Source organism: Arachis hypogaea, chromosome 14, assembly GCF_003086295.3.
Source record: "Arachis hypogaea cultivar Tifrunner chromosome 14, arahy.Tifrunner.gnm2.J5K5, whole genome shotgun sequence".
Lineage (NCBI taxonomy): Eukaryota > Viridiplantae > Streptophyta > Magnoliopsida > Fabales > Fabaceae > Arachis > Arachis hypogaea.
In genome coordinates, this window is record NC_092049.1 from 98,820,257 (window position 1) to 98,837,367 (window position 17,111).

Below are 17,111 nucleotides of genomic sequence, written 5' to 3' on the forward strand. Positions count from 1 at the left end.
AGAAAAGTCCTAGCAAGGATTGAAAATTGGAATTCCTATCCTCATTATCATTGTCAATTGTGATGGTAATTGTGAATTGCCTTCACTTAGTTAACCTCTAACAATGAAGGAAAGTCAAGTGAGCAAAATCAACTTAAGTTCACAAGTCCTAATCAAAGACTAGATTTAGTGAAGCCTAAGCCAACTAGCAAGTCTCAATTACCAATCAACAAAAGACTTTTGATAACTCAAGAGTCTCTAAATAATCAATCCAAGGCAAGAGCATGAAAATCTAAATTAAAATCCACCCAAGCATTTTATAAAACACTTGGAAGGTACAAAATAAAAGCATGATAAACTTAACAAGGAATATTAAATCTAAACAACCAACTGCAAGCATCAATGACTAACAATTAAAGAGAGTAACAATAAACATAAAAAAAACATAAATTACATTAACAGAAATCAAATGTAACAAGAGCTCATAAACATAAAAATGACAAAAGGGGGAAATTAACAAGAAAAGAAGATGAACTAAACTGATTAAACAAATAAAAGTAAGACAAAAACTAAGTTAAAGGAAGATTGAACCTGAACCTAAAGAGAAATTGAAAGAAGAAATCATAAAACCTAGAGAGAGGAGAGAGCCTCTCTCTAAAATTCTACATCTAAACCCTAACTAATTGTGTGAATGAAAATTGAATGATTCAATCCCTTTCCAGCTCCACCCTGCAGCCTCTATTCTTCAATTTTGGGCTTGAAACTGGGCCCAAAGCAGCCCAGAAATTGCCCCCAGCATTTTCTGTAAATTGCAGCACGTGACGCTCTGTCATGCGTACGCGTCGCTGAACCAAAATCCTAGTCACGCGTATGCGTCATCCACGCGTACGCGTCATCCACGCGTACGCGTTGCTTGTCTGCTGCACAGTCACGCGACGCGTCCATGCATGCGCATCGCGACCAGATTCTGAAATCCTTAATTTCTTGTGTTCCTTCCACTTTTGTATGCTTTCTTTCCATCCTTTAAGCCATTACTTCCCTATAAAACTTGAAATCACTTAACACACACATCACGGCATCGAATAGTAATAAAGGAGGATTAAAAATTTTCAATTTAAAGCCAAAGAAGCATGTTTTCAATCATAACACAAAATTAGGAAGGAAAATGTAAAGCATGCAATTTCTATGAATAAGTGTGAGAATAATGGATAAAATCCACTCAATTCAGTATAAAATAAACTGTAAAATAGCGTTATCACCGTTATATGTAACATCGGGTGAATTATCATTTTACATTTTGCAGCGGTTGGAAGATGTGTATAACCATATATTTCAATGTTTTCTTTAGTAATAACCATCTGGGTATAATCTAGTTAAGTTAACACTACTATTTTAAACTACATATGTTTAAATCATTGTTACTTAAACTCGTAACACTTTTTCTAGATTCGTTTTACGTAAAAAAAGTTCACAAGTTAAATAAGCTATATATGTTAACTCATGTGAACAAATTTACCAACAAGATTTTCTCGTTTTCTTTATTGTCATTTAAATTTGCATTCAAATATAAATGTAAATGAAGAAAATAAAGTCATAATCTGAATTTATAAAGTTAAAATAAAGTTCTAACGAGCATAAATTAAAGTTACTACTCTTTGAAGTTATGCCTTATAAACCTTAATCAAGAAACTCTAAAAGTAGATAAACATGTAAAACTGCAACCCAAATTATTAAATTAAGGGAATCAACGTAACTCTTATAATAAAATATCAAAATTTCTCTTCAACATCGTATTGACCTGGCAAAAAATACTCTGTCAAGAATCTATGAACTTCACGTTTTACAGGATCTGATATTTTATCTCCATACCATGGCTTTTTATTCAGATTAAAGCACCTTTTCTTAACATGTATATTATCTTCTGTTTGTTGGTCTTCTAAAGTTTCATTGTCTTCTTTTGGAACCTTATTAAGATCAAATTTCATAGATCTGTCAATTTTAACAGAGGAGATATCATCTAAATTGTCTTCTGAATCAGACTCTTTCCCATCTAGACTGTCAGGAACTATTTCTCCAGAATATTCAGGTAATATTGAAAATATCAACATGCATACAACAAAATAAGTATACCCAGAAAAAATTGAGAACTCCCAAGTCATTAGATACTGATTTAGAAAAAAAACGGACAACAATATTCTAAGGCAATTGTAAAACTAAAAGTAAATTATCGACAATTACCATCTCCCTTGTTGGTAGTTTGGGAAAATTTCTTAGATAGAAGCTCTGTAGCGAATGTTGTGCTTGTAGAGGATGATGAAAAGTGCTCAGTTTTTATTTATCCTATTCCACCGTCATGTTATGTTCACTAATGTTCAAAAAACGTAACACTATTGGAATTGATATTGAATATTAAATATCAAGATTATCAAAACTGCAACATTAAGAACAACAACAACTGAAACAACATTAAAGATTTAATGTAAACTAACTTTTGAAGAAAAAAATCATTGAAAGAAACAAAAAATCTACTTTTACTCATGAAAATTCACAATACAATAAATACTTAATTGCAAATCGAAAATACACAAGTTTTTTGTAACCAAAGAAAACAACGTACAATGTTGAGTTTATTTAACTTAGTTTATGCACAAAGATCCTTTTTAAATTACGTTAAAATTCTTCATATAAGCATTACACAACATTATTGATATTCTTTGAAGCATTTTCTGTGGGGTCTTCTGTATCATCCTCCCTTGTCAACTATAAATTTCTAATGCCACCTTCTACTGACATGTTCAACCCTGGCTGTGGAGAAAAACCAACTTTAGCTTTTTCGTTCTGTTTTTCCATGACATACAAATCTTTTGGTTTCACATGAACCACAACACTCCATTCCTTAGCTACTTCATCATCCACATAGTATACAAGCTGAGCTTCTGATGCCAATATGTACAGTTCATCATTTTCTCGATCACCAGCGTGTATCGGACGAGAGAAACTAATGCTGATAAGCCCCAAATGGTCTTGTTTGATGCCTCTACTGGTATTGGTATCAGCCCAAACACATTTGAACAATACCACTATGAAATGATAGCTATAATTCAATTCAATTATGTCCACACTTTTTCTGTAATACAGAACACTACCAATAGCCACTATATTATCACGCATGCTTGCATAACTTCTTGTATTAGATGATACATATACTCCACTATTTTGGGTTTTCAGACCATCTTCCTTTGTGATAGTTCTAAACTTGTACCCGTTAACGTTGTATGCCCCCAAAACGTCTTGCCTGAATCATGGAACTGCATGCAAGTAGTCATTTCTTTCGAATGAAGCGTACTTTTCATTGGAACCTAGAATCACATAACATTCATGCTTTATATTAAAATCTGATTTCATAAAGTACGAATTCTAACCTAAAAACAAATTGGTCATGTTAATATTCTATCAACCTCATGCTTGAACCACCGAGAAAATTTTGCATGTGATAAACCCCATTTTTAGGGTTTATCTTGTGCTTAATTTAGGGGATTTTATCAACTTTTCTCACATTTATTCAATAAAATGGCATGGTTTCATGATTGTCTCCTAATTTGTGCTTAAGTGTGAAAATATGCTTTTTAGTCCCTTAATTGCTAATTTTAATCCACCTTTGATTCCACTAGATGCCTTGATGTGTTTGTTAGTGAATTCAAGTTGAAAAGGCTAGGAATGCATCAAAGGAGTGAAGAGGAAAAGCATGCCAAGTGAAAAACTCATGGAAAATCAAGGATTTGGAGTGTATGCATCGACGCGCACGCGCAGCAGACGCGCACGCATGGAATATGACGTCGCAAAGCGACGAGTACGCGTGACATGACGCATACGCGTGGAAAGCAAAACGCCAATCGACGCGTACGCGTGACCCATGCGTACGCGTAGCTGCTCGCACGTGACATCATGAAAGTGAAAACACTGGGGCGAATTCTAGACTTCCCAGGCCCAGATCCAACTCATTTCTGAGGCCCTTACATGCAAAATTTAAGAGGGGATGAAGGGGAATCATTCACACACTTTGCATACACTTAGTTTTAGTTTTATTTTAGATGTAGAATTCTAGAGAGAGAGGCTCTCTCCTCTCTCTAGATTAGGGTTCTTAGTTCTCTTCTTTTAGATCTAGATCTACTTCTCCTCTTTAATTTTCCTTTTAGTTTATGAATTCCTTTGTAGATCTACATTTCCTTTCAATGCAATTTATGATTTCCATGTCTTTTCATGTTTGCTTCAGTTTTCTATTGCTGATCTCTTGCTTTTGTAGTTATGGTTTCCTTTAGTTCTTGCACTTTATGATGTTTACCTTTATTGCCTTCTATGTGTTTGATAAATTGTTTTTTTAGTCATGAGTTAGATTTCTCTCCTCTTGGCTTGTGTTGAGTAATTGGTGACTCTTGAGTTATCAAACTCTTTTGTTGATTGATAATTGGAAGTTGCTAGTCAACTTGAATGCCACTAAAGCTAGTCTTTCATTATGATTTGGCTAGGACTTGTGATCTCAAGTAGTTGATATTCACTTGACTTTCCTTCATAGTTAGAGGTTAACTAAGTGGAGCAATGAATAATTATTGTCACAATTGATGATGATAACAAGGATAGAACTTCTAGTTCTCATACCTTGTCAAGAGCTTTCTTAGTTGTTAGTTTATTTCTTTTGTAATTTACATTTCTTGTCTCTTAACCCTAAAACTCCAAAAGATACTTCATAGTCAATAACAAGAATATTTTATTGCAATTCCTAGGGAGAACGACCCGAGGTTTAAATACTTCGGTTTATTTTTATTGGGGTTTGTACTTGTGACAACCAAATTTTTTATTGAAGAAATTGTTTGTTGGTTTAGAACTATACTTGCAACGAGATTTCATTTGTGAAATTCTAAACCGTACGACAATTACCGTTCATCAAAATGGCGCTGTTGCCGGGGAATTGCAATTGTGTACCTTGTTATTAGTTATTGTATATATGTGAATATGTTTGCCTTTTGCTTCTTGTTAGTTTTTGGTAGTTGTAGGAGTTTGTTCTCTTTATTTGTTACTAGTTTTTGTTTTTATTTTCTCTTGCTACCATGAATTCTCATCCTTTTGGCTATGAGTTTGGTTACAATTATATTGTAGAAAGTGGAGATTATAATGAAGAGATGCATCAAGGATGGAACAATCAAAGGTGGGAGGAGCCATATGTATATGATCAATCCTCTTGACAACAACCCCCACCATTGGACTATGAACAAGAGCCATTCTATGATGCATACCAATCCAATAGCTATGGTGAACCTCCTTGTGACTATCAAGAACCATCACCATATGCCTATGAGCCATACCCTCAACATAGCCCTCAACCATGCTCACAAGCCCTCTACCACCAAACACCTCCATATGACCCTAATTCATACCCGCTAAACCAACAACCTTATGAGCCATATGAACCATATATGGAACCACCACAATATCAATACTCCCAAGAACCACCTTTCTATTATGAACCCTTTCTCCAAAATAATGAACCCTCCTATCTAACCCAAGCCCCAATGGATAATTCTCTCACTTTGTTACTTCAAAGGAAAAGAGAAATGTAAAGGGAGACACTGGAATTTGTTTGAACCCGTAATCTTCACTTTGTTTTTTTCCCTAAAAGTACTTTTTGAGAGAAAAGAAAATTAGTCCAACTAGTCACTGGGTGAAAAGAGTTATATTCGTGTTTTAAAAATACATGTGTATACTTACTCAACAAACGGAACCACAACCTCGCAGTTGACTAGAACATGACGATGTGCTTGATGTTTTTCCATTGGAGTGAGTTCGAAATGTGAAATAACCCCTAATGCCTTTCCAATAGCTGGAAACAAAGTTTTCCCTAAATTATGTGTAACATCAACGGGTTGATCATCAACTCACCTTGGTCGGTTGATTCTAGTCTCAATATTATTCATCTCTATCATTTTATATAACGTCTATTCCAATTAATTTGTTCGGTAAAGATTTAATTATACTATATAACTTAAAAAATATAGTACCACTTAAAGAAATGGCAATATAATAAAAATATGGCCTACAACACAAAAAATACACCTACTAATAAAATAACAAAAAAAAAAGAAAACCCAAAACCCCGCGCATCCCCCCTTCCCCCAAAATCCCTTCCTTTCGCAGACGAAACTGCCACAAGAGAACACAGACAGAACTGACACGAGAAAATGCAGACGAAACTGCCACGAGGAAACGCAAATGGAACTGCCGAAAGAAAGCGAAAACTATATGATTTCTTAATGAGAATAGGTAAACAGCGGATAACATAGGTGTTTGATCATTCGACTCGAAAAGACACAAGACGGAGAGAATAAGCTAGTCGATGAGGTGAAAAAGCATCAAATAAGTGATAAAAGACAAGAAAAATGGAATAGAGAAAAAGTGTGAAAAATACGGTGATTTTACCAAAAGAAAAACAACATATCCTCTTCAAGAAGGATACTATGGCTCTGATACCATGTTAGAAACAAGAGACTAAACAGGAGAAAGAATTTGTGTATTATTGAGTGTATTCAAGTTGTTTAGAATGATACAATATAAAAGAATATTTATAGGTGCTAAGAGAATCGTAATAATAAAAACGTAATATTCTATAATAAATATTCAAATATACTAAATAATTCTAATGAATGCTAATTGATCCTAATATATTCTAACAGTTGGATAAAATAAATTAACCTGTATTTATATCCATATTAAAATCATGATGAATGATTATGAGATACGCAAATTGGCAAATTGGATTGAAGTACAAAAAACTAAAAGACTCCACATATTACTAAGTTATTAGAAGATTTGAGAATTTATAACTCATATGATGTTTTTTACAAAATTCTATAGAATTCAAGAATGCTATAAATTGCTTACACCATGCTAGATGCGTTGAGAATATAATAGTCAAATATTAGTTGCAAAGTTTGATTACATGTTAAAGGTAAATAAAAGATAATGAACAATAGTGACTAGATAATTCATGAAGTTTATCAAGAAAATTAATGTAGTAAGTTGAACATTCTAACATGAAGAAAAGTAAGTGAAGTTCTATAAGTTTTATTACCTCCATTATTATAACTTATGCTTAGTTGTTCATAAGCAATAATAACTTCTCTTAGTGATTAATTATGTTCTCATATTTTGTCTATATAAAAATTTGAAATTTATGTATTTTTATTATCTCTTCATAAATGAAAATATATTGAATTATTAAAAAAAATTCTCGTTTGTGAGTGTATTATTAATAAATTTAAGAGCAAAAAATATGAGTGTTATTCACGTAAGTAATTTTAAAATCAGTCAATCGTGGATATTATACTTAAAAAAATAAGCGTTTAAGACATTTAAGACAGTTTACAATGTTGCTTAGCTTATTGCTTATCAAATATTAGTTATACTAAACCATTTTTTGCTTAGACGTTAGAACTAAGTACGTTGCTCATTTTTGTATATATGTTGAGGATTGAAATGTTTCATTCTGATTTTTTTGTTGCTCAGTTTCATTCTGTTTTGTTATTGGACAAAGTATAAAAAACAAATTAATTAAAAAAACAAATCAACTCAATATACTGCCATCCTTACATTCAAATCAAATATTTGTGAAAAAAATCAATTAATATTATAAAATAAAAATATTATGTATATAAAAAAGATTAATTATTATATATCTGTATATAAATATATATTTTATTTAATTATTTATTTTATATTTTAACATATAATAGCTAATTTGATAGTTACTTTTCAATGTATAGTAAGTAGTAACACAATTGATTTGGAAAAGGTTGAAGTCTGAAGTAGTAAATAACTCCCTCAATGAGTCCCTCACACGTAAAAAGGAAGGGAGGGTAAAACCTACGAAAAAGAGGAAAGGTAAAGATGAAACTTGACTGACGATGGCATGGTGGGATCAATGCATGCATTAAACCTGCAGCGAAGGACTACGCCACTAATAATAATGTTGCAGGGTGAAGATTCTTTTTTGACTCTTGAATGGTAGCGACATTAAAATCTCTCTCTCTCTCTCTCTCTCTGTGTATATATATATATATATATATATATAGCCTTTGGTCACAGTGGAGATAGATAGAGAGGGGCTCTCGGTTCAAAGCTAAGAGCGTCGCTGATGAGTCAGGTCTGAATGATAAATATGGGTCCTCTATCTGTCTCTGTCCTCACAAAAGAGGCATCTTGGGTACTCTGCCACCTTCAACCTATTTGTCAGGGGCACCAGGCACCAGCGCTGCACTGGACCACATCTAATCTGAGTCTACCTCAACCTCTCAAACATGCAATTCTACTTCGTCATCATCATCATTCAATTCAAATTCAGCAAAATACACATAAGAATGAGACTAACTAGGGTTTTTGATCCGTGTGAAATGTGCGATGCACCATAATTCAATCGATTTTGAATTAAAAATAATAATTAAAGTTATAATATTGGTATTAGTAATATCAAAAGGACCGTAAATTTCAAATTTTACATATTTTTTAAAAAAATTTGTGCAAAATTTTGTTTTACAATAATACTAGAAATTTAATTTTTTAACTAAAATTAGAAACGTTTTAAAAATTATTTGTTTGTCTTAAATTTTAAATCCTAAAATTTTAACTTTAGAGTCTAGATCATAAATTATAAATCTAAGGGTAAATATATGTTTTGTTCCTAACATTTGTAATTTTTTTAAAAATGTCCCTAACGTTTAACTTTATTTAATTTTATCTTTAATGTTTTTAATTCACTCAATTTTATCCTTAATGTTTTTAATTTATGTTAAAACTATCCTTAAAAATTTTTAATTCTGTCCCAAATAATTTACATAGAGTTAATATTCAGAAATAATTTTGACATAAATAAAAAACGTTAGAAAAAAATTTAGTTCTTTATACTTTTTCTTTATTTTATTATGATGTATAAATTTCTTTTATATCTTTGAATCTTTTTTTTTTTTTTGATAGTCAAGAATAAAGTAAAATTTTAGAAATTGAAAAAAAAATTTATAAATTAAATGTGCTAGTAGTTTAGTTTCTCAATGCAGAAGTACTAGTAGTCCTCAATTATTATCATAAAATAATTTACACATAATTATGCAACTTTATAGTTACAGTGATGTAAAAGTCAAAATAATTAGAGTATTATATCAAGCATATAGAAAGAAACTTTTATAATATACCAAACATTTTCTCGTTATTCTACAGTACAAAACATTACTTACAAAGATCATCACATTCTTAAAAGATATAGAATACATAATGAAGTGTATAGAAGTTGATGAGCTTTTCTGACCCTCTGGAACCAACCACGTCGAAGCCAATCTGGTAATAGGGGTGGCGAGAAAGCCTAGCTTAGATACCATTCACGATTTGCAGGCTCTGGACAGCATGAAAATCATACTCAGTTTTTTTATTTAAAGAGTGATAAATCCTCTTAACGGCAATTAGCAATCCTCCTACATTAGTCTTATGTAACGACATGAAAATGCCCGAATTTCTTGACAAAGATAGCTTAAAACTATTTATCATTTTTGTTTGTTTGTTTATTTAACTTTTGCGCCATTAAATTTGAATTAGTGTTTCAAATGAACACCAAATTTGGATGTATAAATACTTAAATAGTAGTTTCACTAATGAAAGATTCGAACGCTCACAAAACTAACCATAAAAAATTAAAACTAAAATTATACTTATATAAAATAAGTTTTGTTCGACAAAAATAACCGATCTTTAAATTTTTATTGATGATTCAGTGACTATCCCTCCTTTACCCTAAATTGATTCATTCCCTTTTTTCTTCTACAACTGTCGTCGTCTATCATATCTCTTCCAAGAAAGTCTCTAAACTTCGCTACAATGACTCAAACTCCAACAACAATTGCAACAACACTACCTGGCTCAAATGCAACAAATACAATTTGTTAGAGTTTAAGCCATGGTAGCGGAACTTAGGTGCTTATCAGAGGAGGTATGGTACTATAGGGAGAGAGGGATGAATCGATTTAGAATAAAATAGAATATTTACAAAATTATCAACAAAAAAATTAAGGATTGATTATTTTTGTCAACTTATTTTATATGGATATAATTTTAGTTTTAATTTTTTGATGGTCAATTTTATGGTTGCCTGAATCTTTTATTGTCAAAGATGTCTATTTAGTATTTACTCTATCTCCTCACATATGATTCTGAATTCTAAGCCTAAAAGTGTCCCTGTCCACCAACTAATTTATTAAAAACATTCTATTTGGTCTTATGGGACACAATTAGTGCGTGGAGCTAGTCTCTAAATCGAGCTACAATTAGCCACAAGCTTCGTACCTATATTGCCTAATAGTAATAGGCTGATAATAATAATAATAATAATAATAATAATAATAATAATAATAATCATGAAACTTGCCTAGCCAAAAATAGACCAACTCTTTACCATAAACAGAAATAGCAATAATAAAGACTAACCCAAAAAGGAAAAACAAAAAGAAAAAGAAGAAAAACGACACAAGGATGTGAAAAAGTTTTTCAGGTCCCAGCTGTGTCTGAGCTTATTACAGTTTCCTCTTCTGTTAAAGAGAGGGGTACTTTGGTCCTCACAGAGCTCATTTTCTTCACGTCCTGGCTGGAACAGATGAAGATTCTTCTCACCATATTGCAGAATTCACTGCGAGAACATAAAAACAATATCCATGATGTGATGATGTGATTGCCTAAAAATATTTGTCTAATTTATTATAAAAAATTAAAAATTAATATTTAATTTTAAAAATATAAAAACAAATAATTATTAAATATTCAAACTTTATCATAAAAAATAAATTAGACAAAAATTAAGCATTAAATTATAAACCCTATATCCATTATCAAGAAGCACAAAAAATACAAAAGTTTTAGTCTCTGATAGATACATTTTACTATTTTGAATCTCTGTCTGACTGTCTCTACAGACAAATGAATTTCTCTATTAATTGTTTTTATATTTTTGTATTTCGCCTCGAGGAAAAAACGATATCTAAACGCATTCTAATCTTCACATTCCATTTTTTCGCTTCACTTTTTCTTCCTTCACAAACAACTTCTTTCACTTTTTGCCCTTTTTTTTATATCTCTTGTTTTTACATATTATATTTCAAATACTTCTCTAAATTAGAATTATCGTTAGAAAAAATATAGAGAACCAATTTTTAATCAGTCACTTTAAAATTTAGAACTTAAGAATTAAGATAAATAAAATAATTTAAAATAATTAACTGATGTTGGCTGAAAAAAAAAATGGGTTCCTTAGCATTATAGCGAGATACTTACGGCCATGGATCATCGCCAACAAGCATCATATCACCTTCGTCATCAGTGAAGACAATTTGCCACGTATTTCTGTGTTGGAGCTCTCCCTTTATATCAAACAACTTCTCCAGTTCTTCAACAAGTTGATCATACCCTTCCAACATGGTCAAGTCTATGGCGCGACCCACAGCAACCCCTTGCATTTGAACCTTCTCGCAGGTTTCCACAATACAAACATTACTTCAGAAACTATGGCTACAAAATGCAAATTCATTATTATGTAATAATTAAGGAAACTATGTGTCAAGCAAAAACACCTTAGTGCAACTTCTGCTACAGATTTGCTTGCTTTGAGTTTCTCTTTTGGATACTTGTGGCGGCTCTTCGTGCTTTCGCTCTTTGTTAGAAGTCTTAACCATATCAGAGTTTTGGTCTGCATCAGTTCGGGACATGGTATTAACAGAGCCCTCATTGGTAACTCCGGATGCATTCGCTACGGATGGTGCCTTCTCTACAACAGGAGAGTTCTTGGCATGATCAATAAGCTCGATTCCAAACAATCGACAGCTCGTAGCCGTCTCCATTTTGTGCTCCTTGTCTACTTGATCAAGCAAATGATCATTGTTGTTTAACCTCTTGCCATCATCAAATGTTGTGTCCAGAAATAATTGAGATGGGCCACTTGAATGGGGAGAAGAAACCCGAATTGCTTCGGTTTGAATCCTCGACATAGCATTGTAGCTTCCTTTACTGTTGTCAATCAGCTTGTGATTCCACACATGGGTACTATCACTCATATTGCTTTCAGCAATAACGCTAAGTTGCGTTACATCTGAATGTGCCAACGCAGCATCCCAGAAAGTCGAAGCAGCCGATCTTGTGTCTGTTATGATTGTCAAGTCTTTAGCTTTTAAAGACAACACTAAATCAATATACAAATTTTCAATGAATTGAGAGAAAAACATACCAAGTTCATGAACTTCACCAGGTAGTCGAGGCCTTTTATTCTTTAAAACAGGAGATTGAAGTGAAGAAGTAACAACAGAAGCCATAAGGGGCTCTATTTCCCAAGGTGAGACCCTATCAGGTCTTGGAACAGATGCAGGTTCATCCCATAGAACCTGGGAAGAGTCGAAAAATAATGAATAAATACCATTGGAACCACTAATAATGTTAACAAAATTGAATAGTAAGGAATAACAATACCTTAAGCGATCTCCAATTCGAATTTACCCAATAAGGAGAAATATCCTCTACTCCAACTATTGTCCCAGAAAATCTGATCAAATATGTATCATCAGATGAAATAATGAGAAGGTCCACTACAAGGCACAGCTGAAAATTTTACTACCTTCTCTCATTTTCAGGGGTATCTTCACCCTCGAACCTCATCTTGAATCTCATAGCAACAGCAAATTTGTGGTTCATAGCCTCTAAATACTTGTTCAAGCCAACAATGAACTGGCTCCTCCTAAGCAAGGAAAAAGCTCTTGTCAACAATCATCAACTAAATTTACCTAACAGAAATAACACAACAGTTTTCCTGATCATTTTTTGCAACTAATATGATGTCTACCTTGGCTTGTAATATACAACAAAAAGAGTCTGAGTTGCAACAGCATGAGATGCAGTTGCGAGTACTCCAAGATGCATGCTCTGACTGGAAATCACAGATGAAGGCATGCTGCTTGGCTGAGGAGTATTACGCCTCAGTCCAACACGTAACTCTCCATTGTGTCCTCTATAGACAAAACCTATTTAGATTAAGCCTTGTATTGCAGAGGAGATAAATTTTGAAATCATATGAAGACATGAAATTTATACCTCAGAAACACAAAGGTGTCTCCGGCGACTAATCTCTTCGAAGCTACAAAAGTACTCCATCCAGTTGTGATCAAGTGCCTGCGTGGTTGACCTGGTTAGAGAAACATTAAGCCAATTAGAAGCAGAGAACAAAAAACCAGAGAGCTCAAATGAAAATTAAGTGTCCTTTACCTCTAAATATATGCTTAAAGCGCCATTCATAACCATGAAGATCCTTGGCGACCAATTCCTGAGTTGGGGTTGGCTGAGACATGTCCTGAAAGAAATCCAAACACACTTTAAGATTTCTTTAGGACTTTTATCAAACATCATCAAGGCAATTTTGCATTGGAAACCAAGAAGATTGAATTTACCAAAGCTGGAAGGCATTCGGTGGCATGCTTTCTGAGAACCGAGAAACCGCCATGAGTGCTGGTATCGGAGGCAGTTAAGACCTTGCAAAAGGAGTGATTTTGTGGCCTTGGAAGCTCGGCGGGGCACGAATCAGGGCTCGTCGGCTCAGCTTGCTAAGACATTTGTTCCATTAGAAATCTAAACATGGGAGAAAAGGAACAAAGGTTGACCATGAAATTAAAAAAGATTGAGAATCAAATTGGGGCAGCTACATCCTTACATTAGATTCTGGCACCAAAGTAATCTGTGCATAAACCTCATCCGTTTCTTGTTCAGCCTAGTAAAAAAGTCAAAATTCAGTGTAATCATTTCATAATTAATAAATAACTTAAATCAAACTCAAAATAGTAACTCCAGAGTCCAGATAATCATTTGAGCATTTTCTCAGCAACCATGCATTTAAAGTAAAAGGAAAATTAACTATGAGAAACATCATACTACAAAACTGAACATAATCTAAGCTTAATTTTTTTCCCCTTTCAGGAAATAGCGAAACAAGAGAACAAATTATGGTTTAACCATTTTTCTCAGGAATTTCATTTCTTCCTCTCCCCCCCCCCCCCCCTCCCCCTTCCCCTAAAAACGAAGACAACAAATATTAAAAAAACAAAAGATAAAAAATGATGAAGTAGAAAAAGTACCAGCAAATGGACGTTGACGACACGACAAAGGATCTTAGTGGGAAGTTTGAACACTGGAATCCTCTGATTTAGTTCCTGATTTGTTGATTCTTCTAACTATAGCCGCAAATTACACAAAGTAAACAAAAAAAGAAAACGAAGAAGTCCACCATAACTAAGCATCCAATACCAACAATTTCAGACACCCCAAAACAATTATTTAAAGAAAGAAAAAAGATAAACTAACTTGCTCCATATGTCCCTGTGGAAAATAGAACACTCTTTGACCAGAACGAGGAACATCCACATGGGGTCCTGCACATGCTTCCCATAGTTGTTCATATAACTCATCTTCTTCACCACCACGACGATTCAACATCTTTTGACTTACTGAAGAAAAATAAACACTCACTCAGTTCAGAGTTTGTGACCAATAATAGTAACAATCATCATTATCGTCATTATATATTACATGGTCATGCACACAAACACACTTATATATTTTTCTTCTCATGTACTATGATCGGCATCATCATCGTGTGTCACGTGCACGGTTGAACCGAGCGAAATGAATGATTAACAGAAGCGTAGAGAATTTAATGAGTGGGAAAAGAAAAATTAAACACAGCTTTATTATTGTATGTGTTGTTATGGCTCTCTGATGGTAATAAGCTGCTGCCACTGCTGCCTGCAACCGTTACAGAGCTTTCTCTCTCTTTCTCTCTCTTTCTTTTGTGTGAAGAAACGGCGTTTACTTTGAATCACAGTCACACAAGATAACAACACCGTTGAAAGGGGGTGGTGTCTGTCTATCCATTATTATATAAGAACACTTGATACGCACCGTTTTGTTTTTTATATTGAAGCGTGTGTTGTGTTGTGGCGCCTGTGATGTGCATGTGTGTGTCTCTTCTGTGTCCTCTATTCGTACCAGTTCACTCACCGTAATGTTTTTAGTTTTACTACTATTTTATTAACTAACACATTAAACACTGTAACCTGAAGTAAATAATGCAACCTTTATTTGTTTGTTGGGTTCAGTTTTAGTGCATGTGTTTGAGTGCTTCTTTTAATATGTTGGGTGGAGCTACCGTGCCAGGCCAAATTTTTAAATTTTAAGGGCCAAATCTTATGGGAAGAAAAAAATCCTAGTTATCAATTACATAAATTATTTTTAATATGAAAATAGAAATAGTGTTTTGGTTGAATATTAATATTTGAAATGAATTAGCATTGTAAAAATCATTCAACACGTCCTCCACGTGTTTCAACACGTCCCCCACGTGTTGGCTAATATGTTGCCATGTGTCCAACATATTCTCCACGTGTTAGCCAGAATGCTGCCACGTGTTCAACACGCCTCCCACATGTTGCAATACGTCTCCAGCGTGTTACCCTTCTATACACTTCCATCCATGCGTAAATACATTAGGTTCACCCATTTCCACCCAATACACCACCCTAAACCCATAACCAAATTTTTTAGCCAATCAATTACGGGTGAAGAGAAATTGTTAAAATATATGGTTGAGGAGTTAAATTATTTTAAATTTTTTAAAAAATGTGTTAAAAAAATTTGTATTTATTCCGTAACATTTTGTAAAGTATACATTGAATATATGATGAATTAAAAAAATATCAAATAGAAATTTGTACTTAAAATAGTTTTTACCTATAAACTAATTTTATTTTTTATTTTTTATTTTAAAAATAAAAAAAGTCTTATTCAAATTAAAATTTAGTCTATACAAATCTAAAAAGAGAAGCATTTAAACATTTTATTTATTTATTATTTCTTTTTAGTAACTAATTTCTAAACCTTTATCTTCAATAGTATTCCATATATTTATCAATGGAATATAAACTTTGATAAGAAGAGCTTAACCATAAAAAGATAACTAAATTCTCAAAATAAATTGAAATTTGGGGAGTGGGAGCCACCGCCTCCTTGGCTAACACGTAGCTGTGCACTTTGTTTATATTATAATTCTACGTAAATATAAAAAAATAGTTAAAAATTAGTTATTAGTATAAAATATATTAAAATATAATATATATATATATATATATATATAAATAAGTTAAAAATATATGTATTTATATAAAAATATGTGATAGTTAATTTTTAATATGTATATAATATATTTTTTAAAATAAGTTTTTTTGGAAAACGTAAAAAAATGTACTTGAAGCACCATGTTCAAATATTCTATTTTTGAAGTCACCAAAAAAAGAATATTCTATTTTTTGTATTGTGATCGAATCCTTACACCATTTTAATGATTTGTAATTTTGGCTTATTAGAAATGAAATTAAATTTAGTAAATTTTTTATTATAATTAAAATAATTTTTTTTAATTTTTAAAATTAATAAATATTATTATATACATATTTTTTTATTTAATTTTAAATTTTTTTCTCTATTTTTTTATTTTTTTGTTTTAAGAAAATAAAATTAATACATAATATAAATTAAATAAAAATATTATTATATGCATATTTTTTTATTTAATTTTAAATTTTTATTGTTTATTTTTTTAGTCTATATTTTTTTTTCTTTTTTTTTAAATATTTATTACATATAATTTAAAAAAAATACTAATATTATAATTAAAAGTTAAAATCAAGATTCAATTATTTAAAAAAAAATTAAGTTAATTTTATAATTATCAATATAAATTTTTTTATGTTAATATATATATATATATAGTAAGTATAAAATTTAATTATTTTTATTTGTGTAATAAATTTAATACTTAATCAAATATAAAAATATACACAGTAAATTTTTTTAAATTTTAGATAATAAATATTAAAATTAATTATTAATAAAAAATTAAATTCTTTTATATAAAAATAATATTTAAAATATTTATTATTTAATTTTATTTTTATTAAAAATTTTAGTCTTTTTAATTGATGGAGACTTTTGTTCTTTATAATTATTTTGTAAAAATA

The 17,111-nt window shown here is 31.7% G+C and overlaps 1 protein-coding gene across 3 annotated transcripts; it reads right to left on the minus strand.

Annotated features, from left to right (window-relative positions):
* Nucleotides 1-10,439: 10,439 nt before the first annotated feature.
* Nucleotides 10,440-14,978, minus strand: LOC112743555 (auxin response factor 9). Of its 3 annotated transcripts, none has more exons than XM_025792813.3 (14): nucleotides 14,626-14,978; nucleotides 14,401-14,543; nucleotides 14,175-14,270; nucleotides 13,754-13,810; nucleotides 13,494-13,646; nucleotides 13,312-13,396; nucleotides 13,141-13,231; nucleotides 12,893-13,057; nucleotides 12,668-12,787; nucleotides 12,523-12,595; nucleotides 12,284-12,437; nucleotides 11,634-12,199; nucleotides 11,338-11,525; nucleotides 10,440-10,696 (listed from the first exon to the last, which is right to left on the minus strand). In XM_025792813.3, the coding sequence occupies exons 2-14, from the start codon at nucleotides 14,530-14,532 to the stop codon at nucleotides 10,558-10,560; spliced, it is 2,019 nt and encodes a 672-aa protein (XP_025648598.1). In that variant the 5' UTR covers nucleotides 14,533-14,543; nucleotides 14,626-14,978; the 3' UTR covers nucleotides 10,440-10,557. The 3 variants fall into 3 exon arrangements, with proteins under 3 accessions (XP_025648598.1, XP_025648599.1, XP_029147976.1); XM_025792814.3 differs by having other exon boundaries at nucleotides 14,648-14,951; XM_029292143.2 differs by lacking the exon at nucleotides 14,626-14,978 and having other exon boundaries at nucleotides 14,401-14,619.
* Between the last annotated feature and the right edge of the window lie 2,133 nt (nucleotides 14,979-17,111).

What these genes read in the sequence shown, in the direction of transcription:
- LOC112743555 (XM_025792813.3), bottom strand. Translation starts at nt 14,532, where the DNA reads ATGTTGAATCGTCGTGGTGGTGAAGAAGATGAGTTATATGAACAACTA. An exon ending in CACAGGGACATATGGAGCAA is followed by an intron (nt 14,271 to 14,400) that starts GTTAGTTTATCT and finishes TTGCGGCTATAG; the next exon opens with TTAGAAGAATCAACAAATCA. An exon ending in CTTTGGTGCCAGAATCTAAT is followed by an intron (nt 13,647 to 13,753) that starts GTAAGGATGTAG and finishes CAAATGTCTTAG; the next exon opens with CAAGCTGAGCCGACGAGCCC.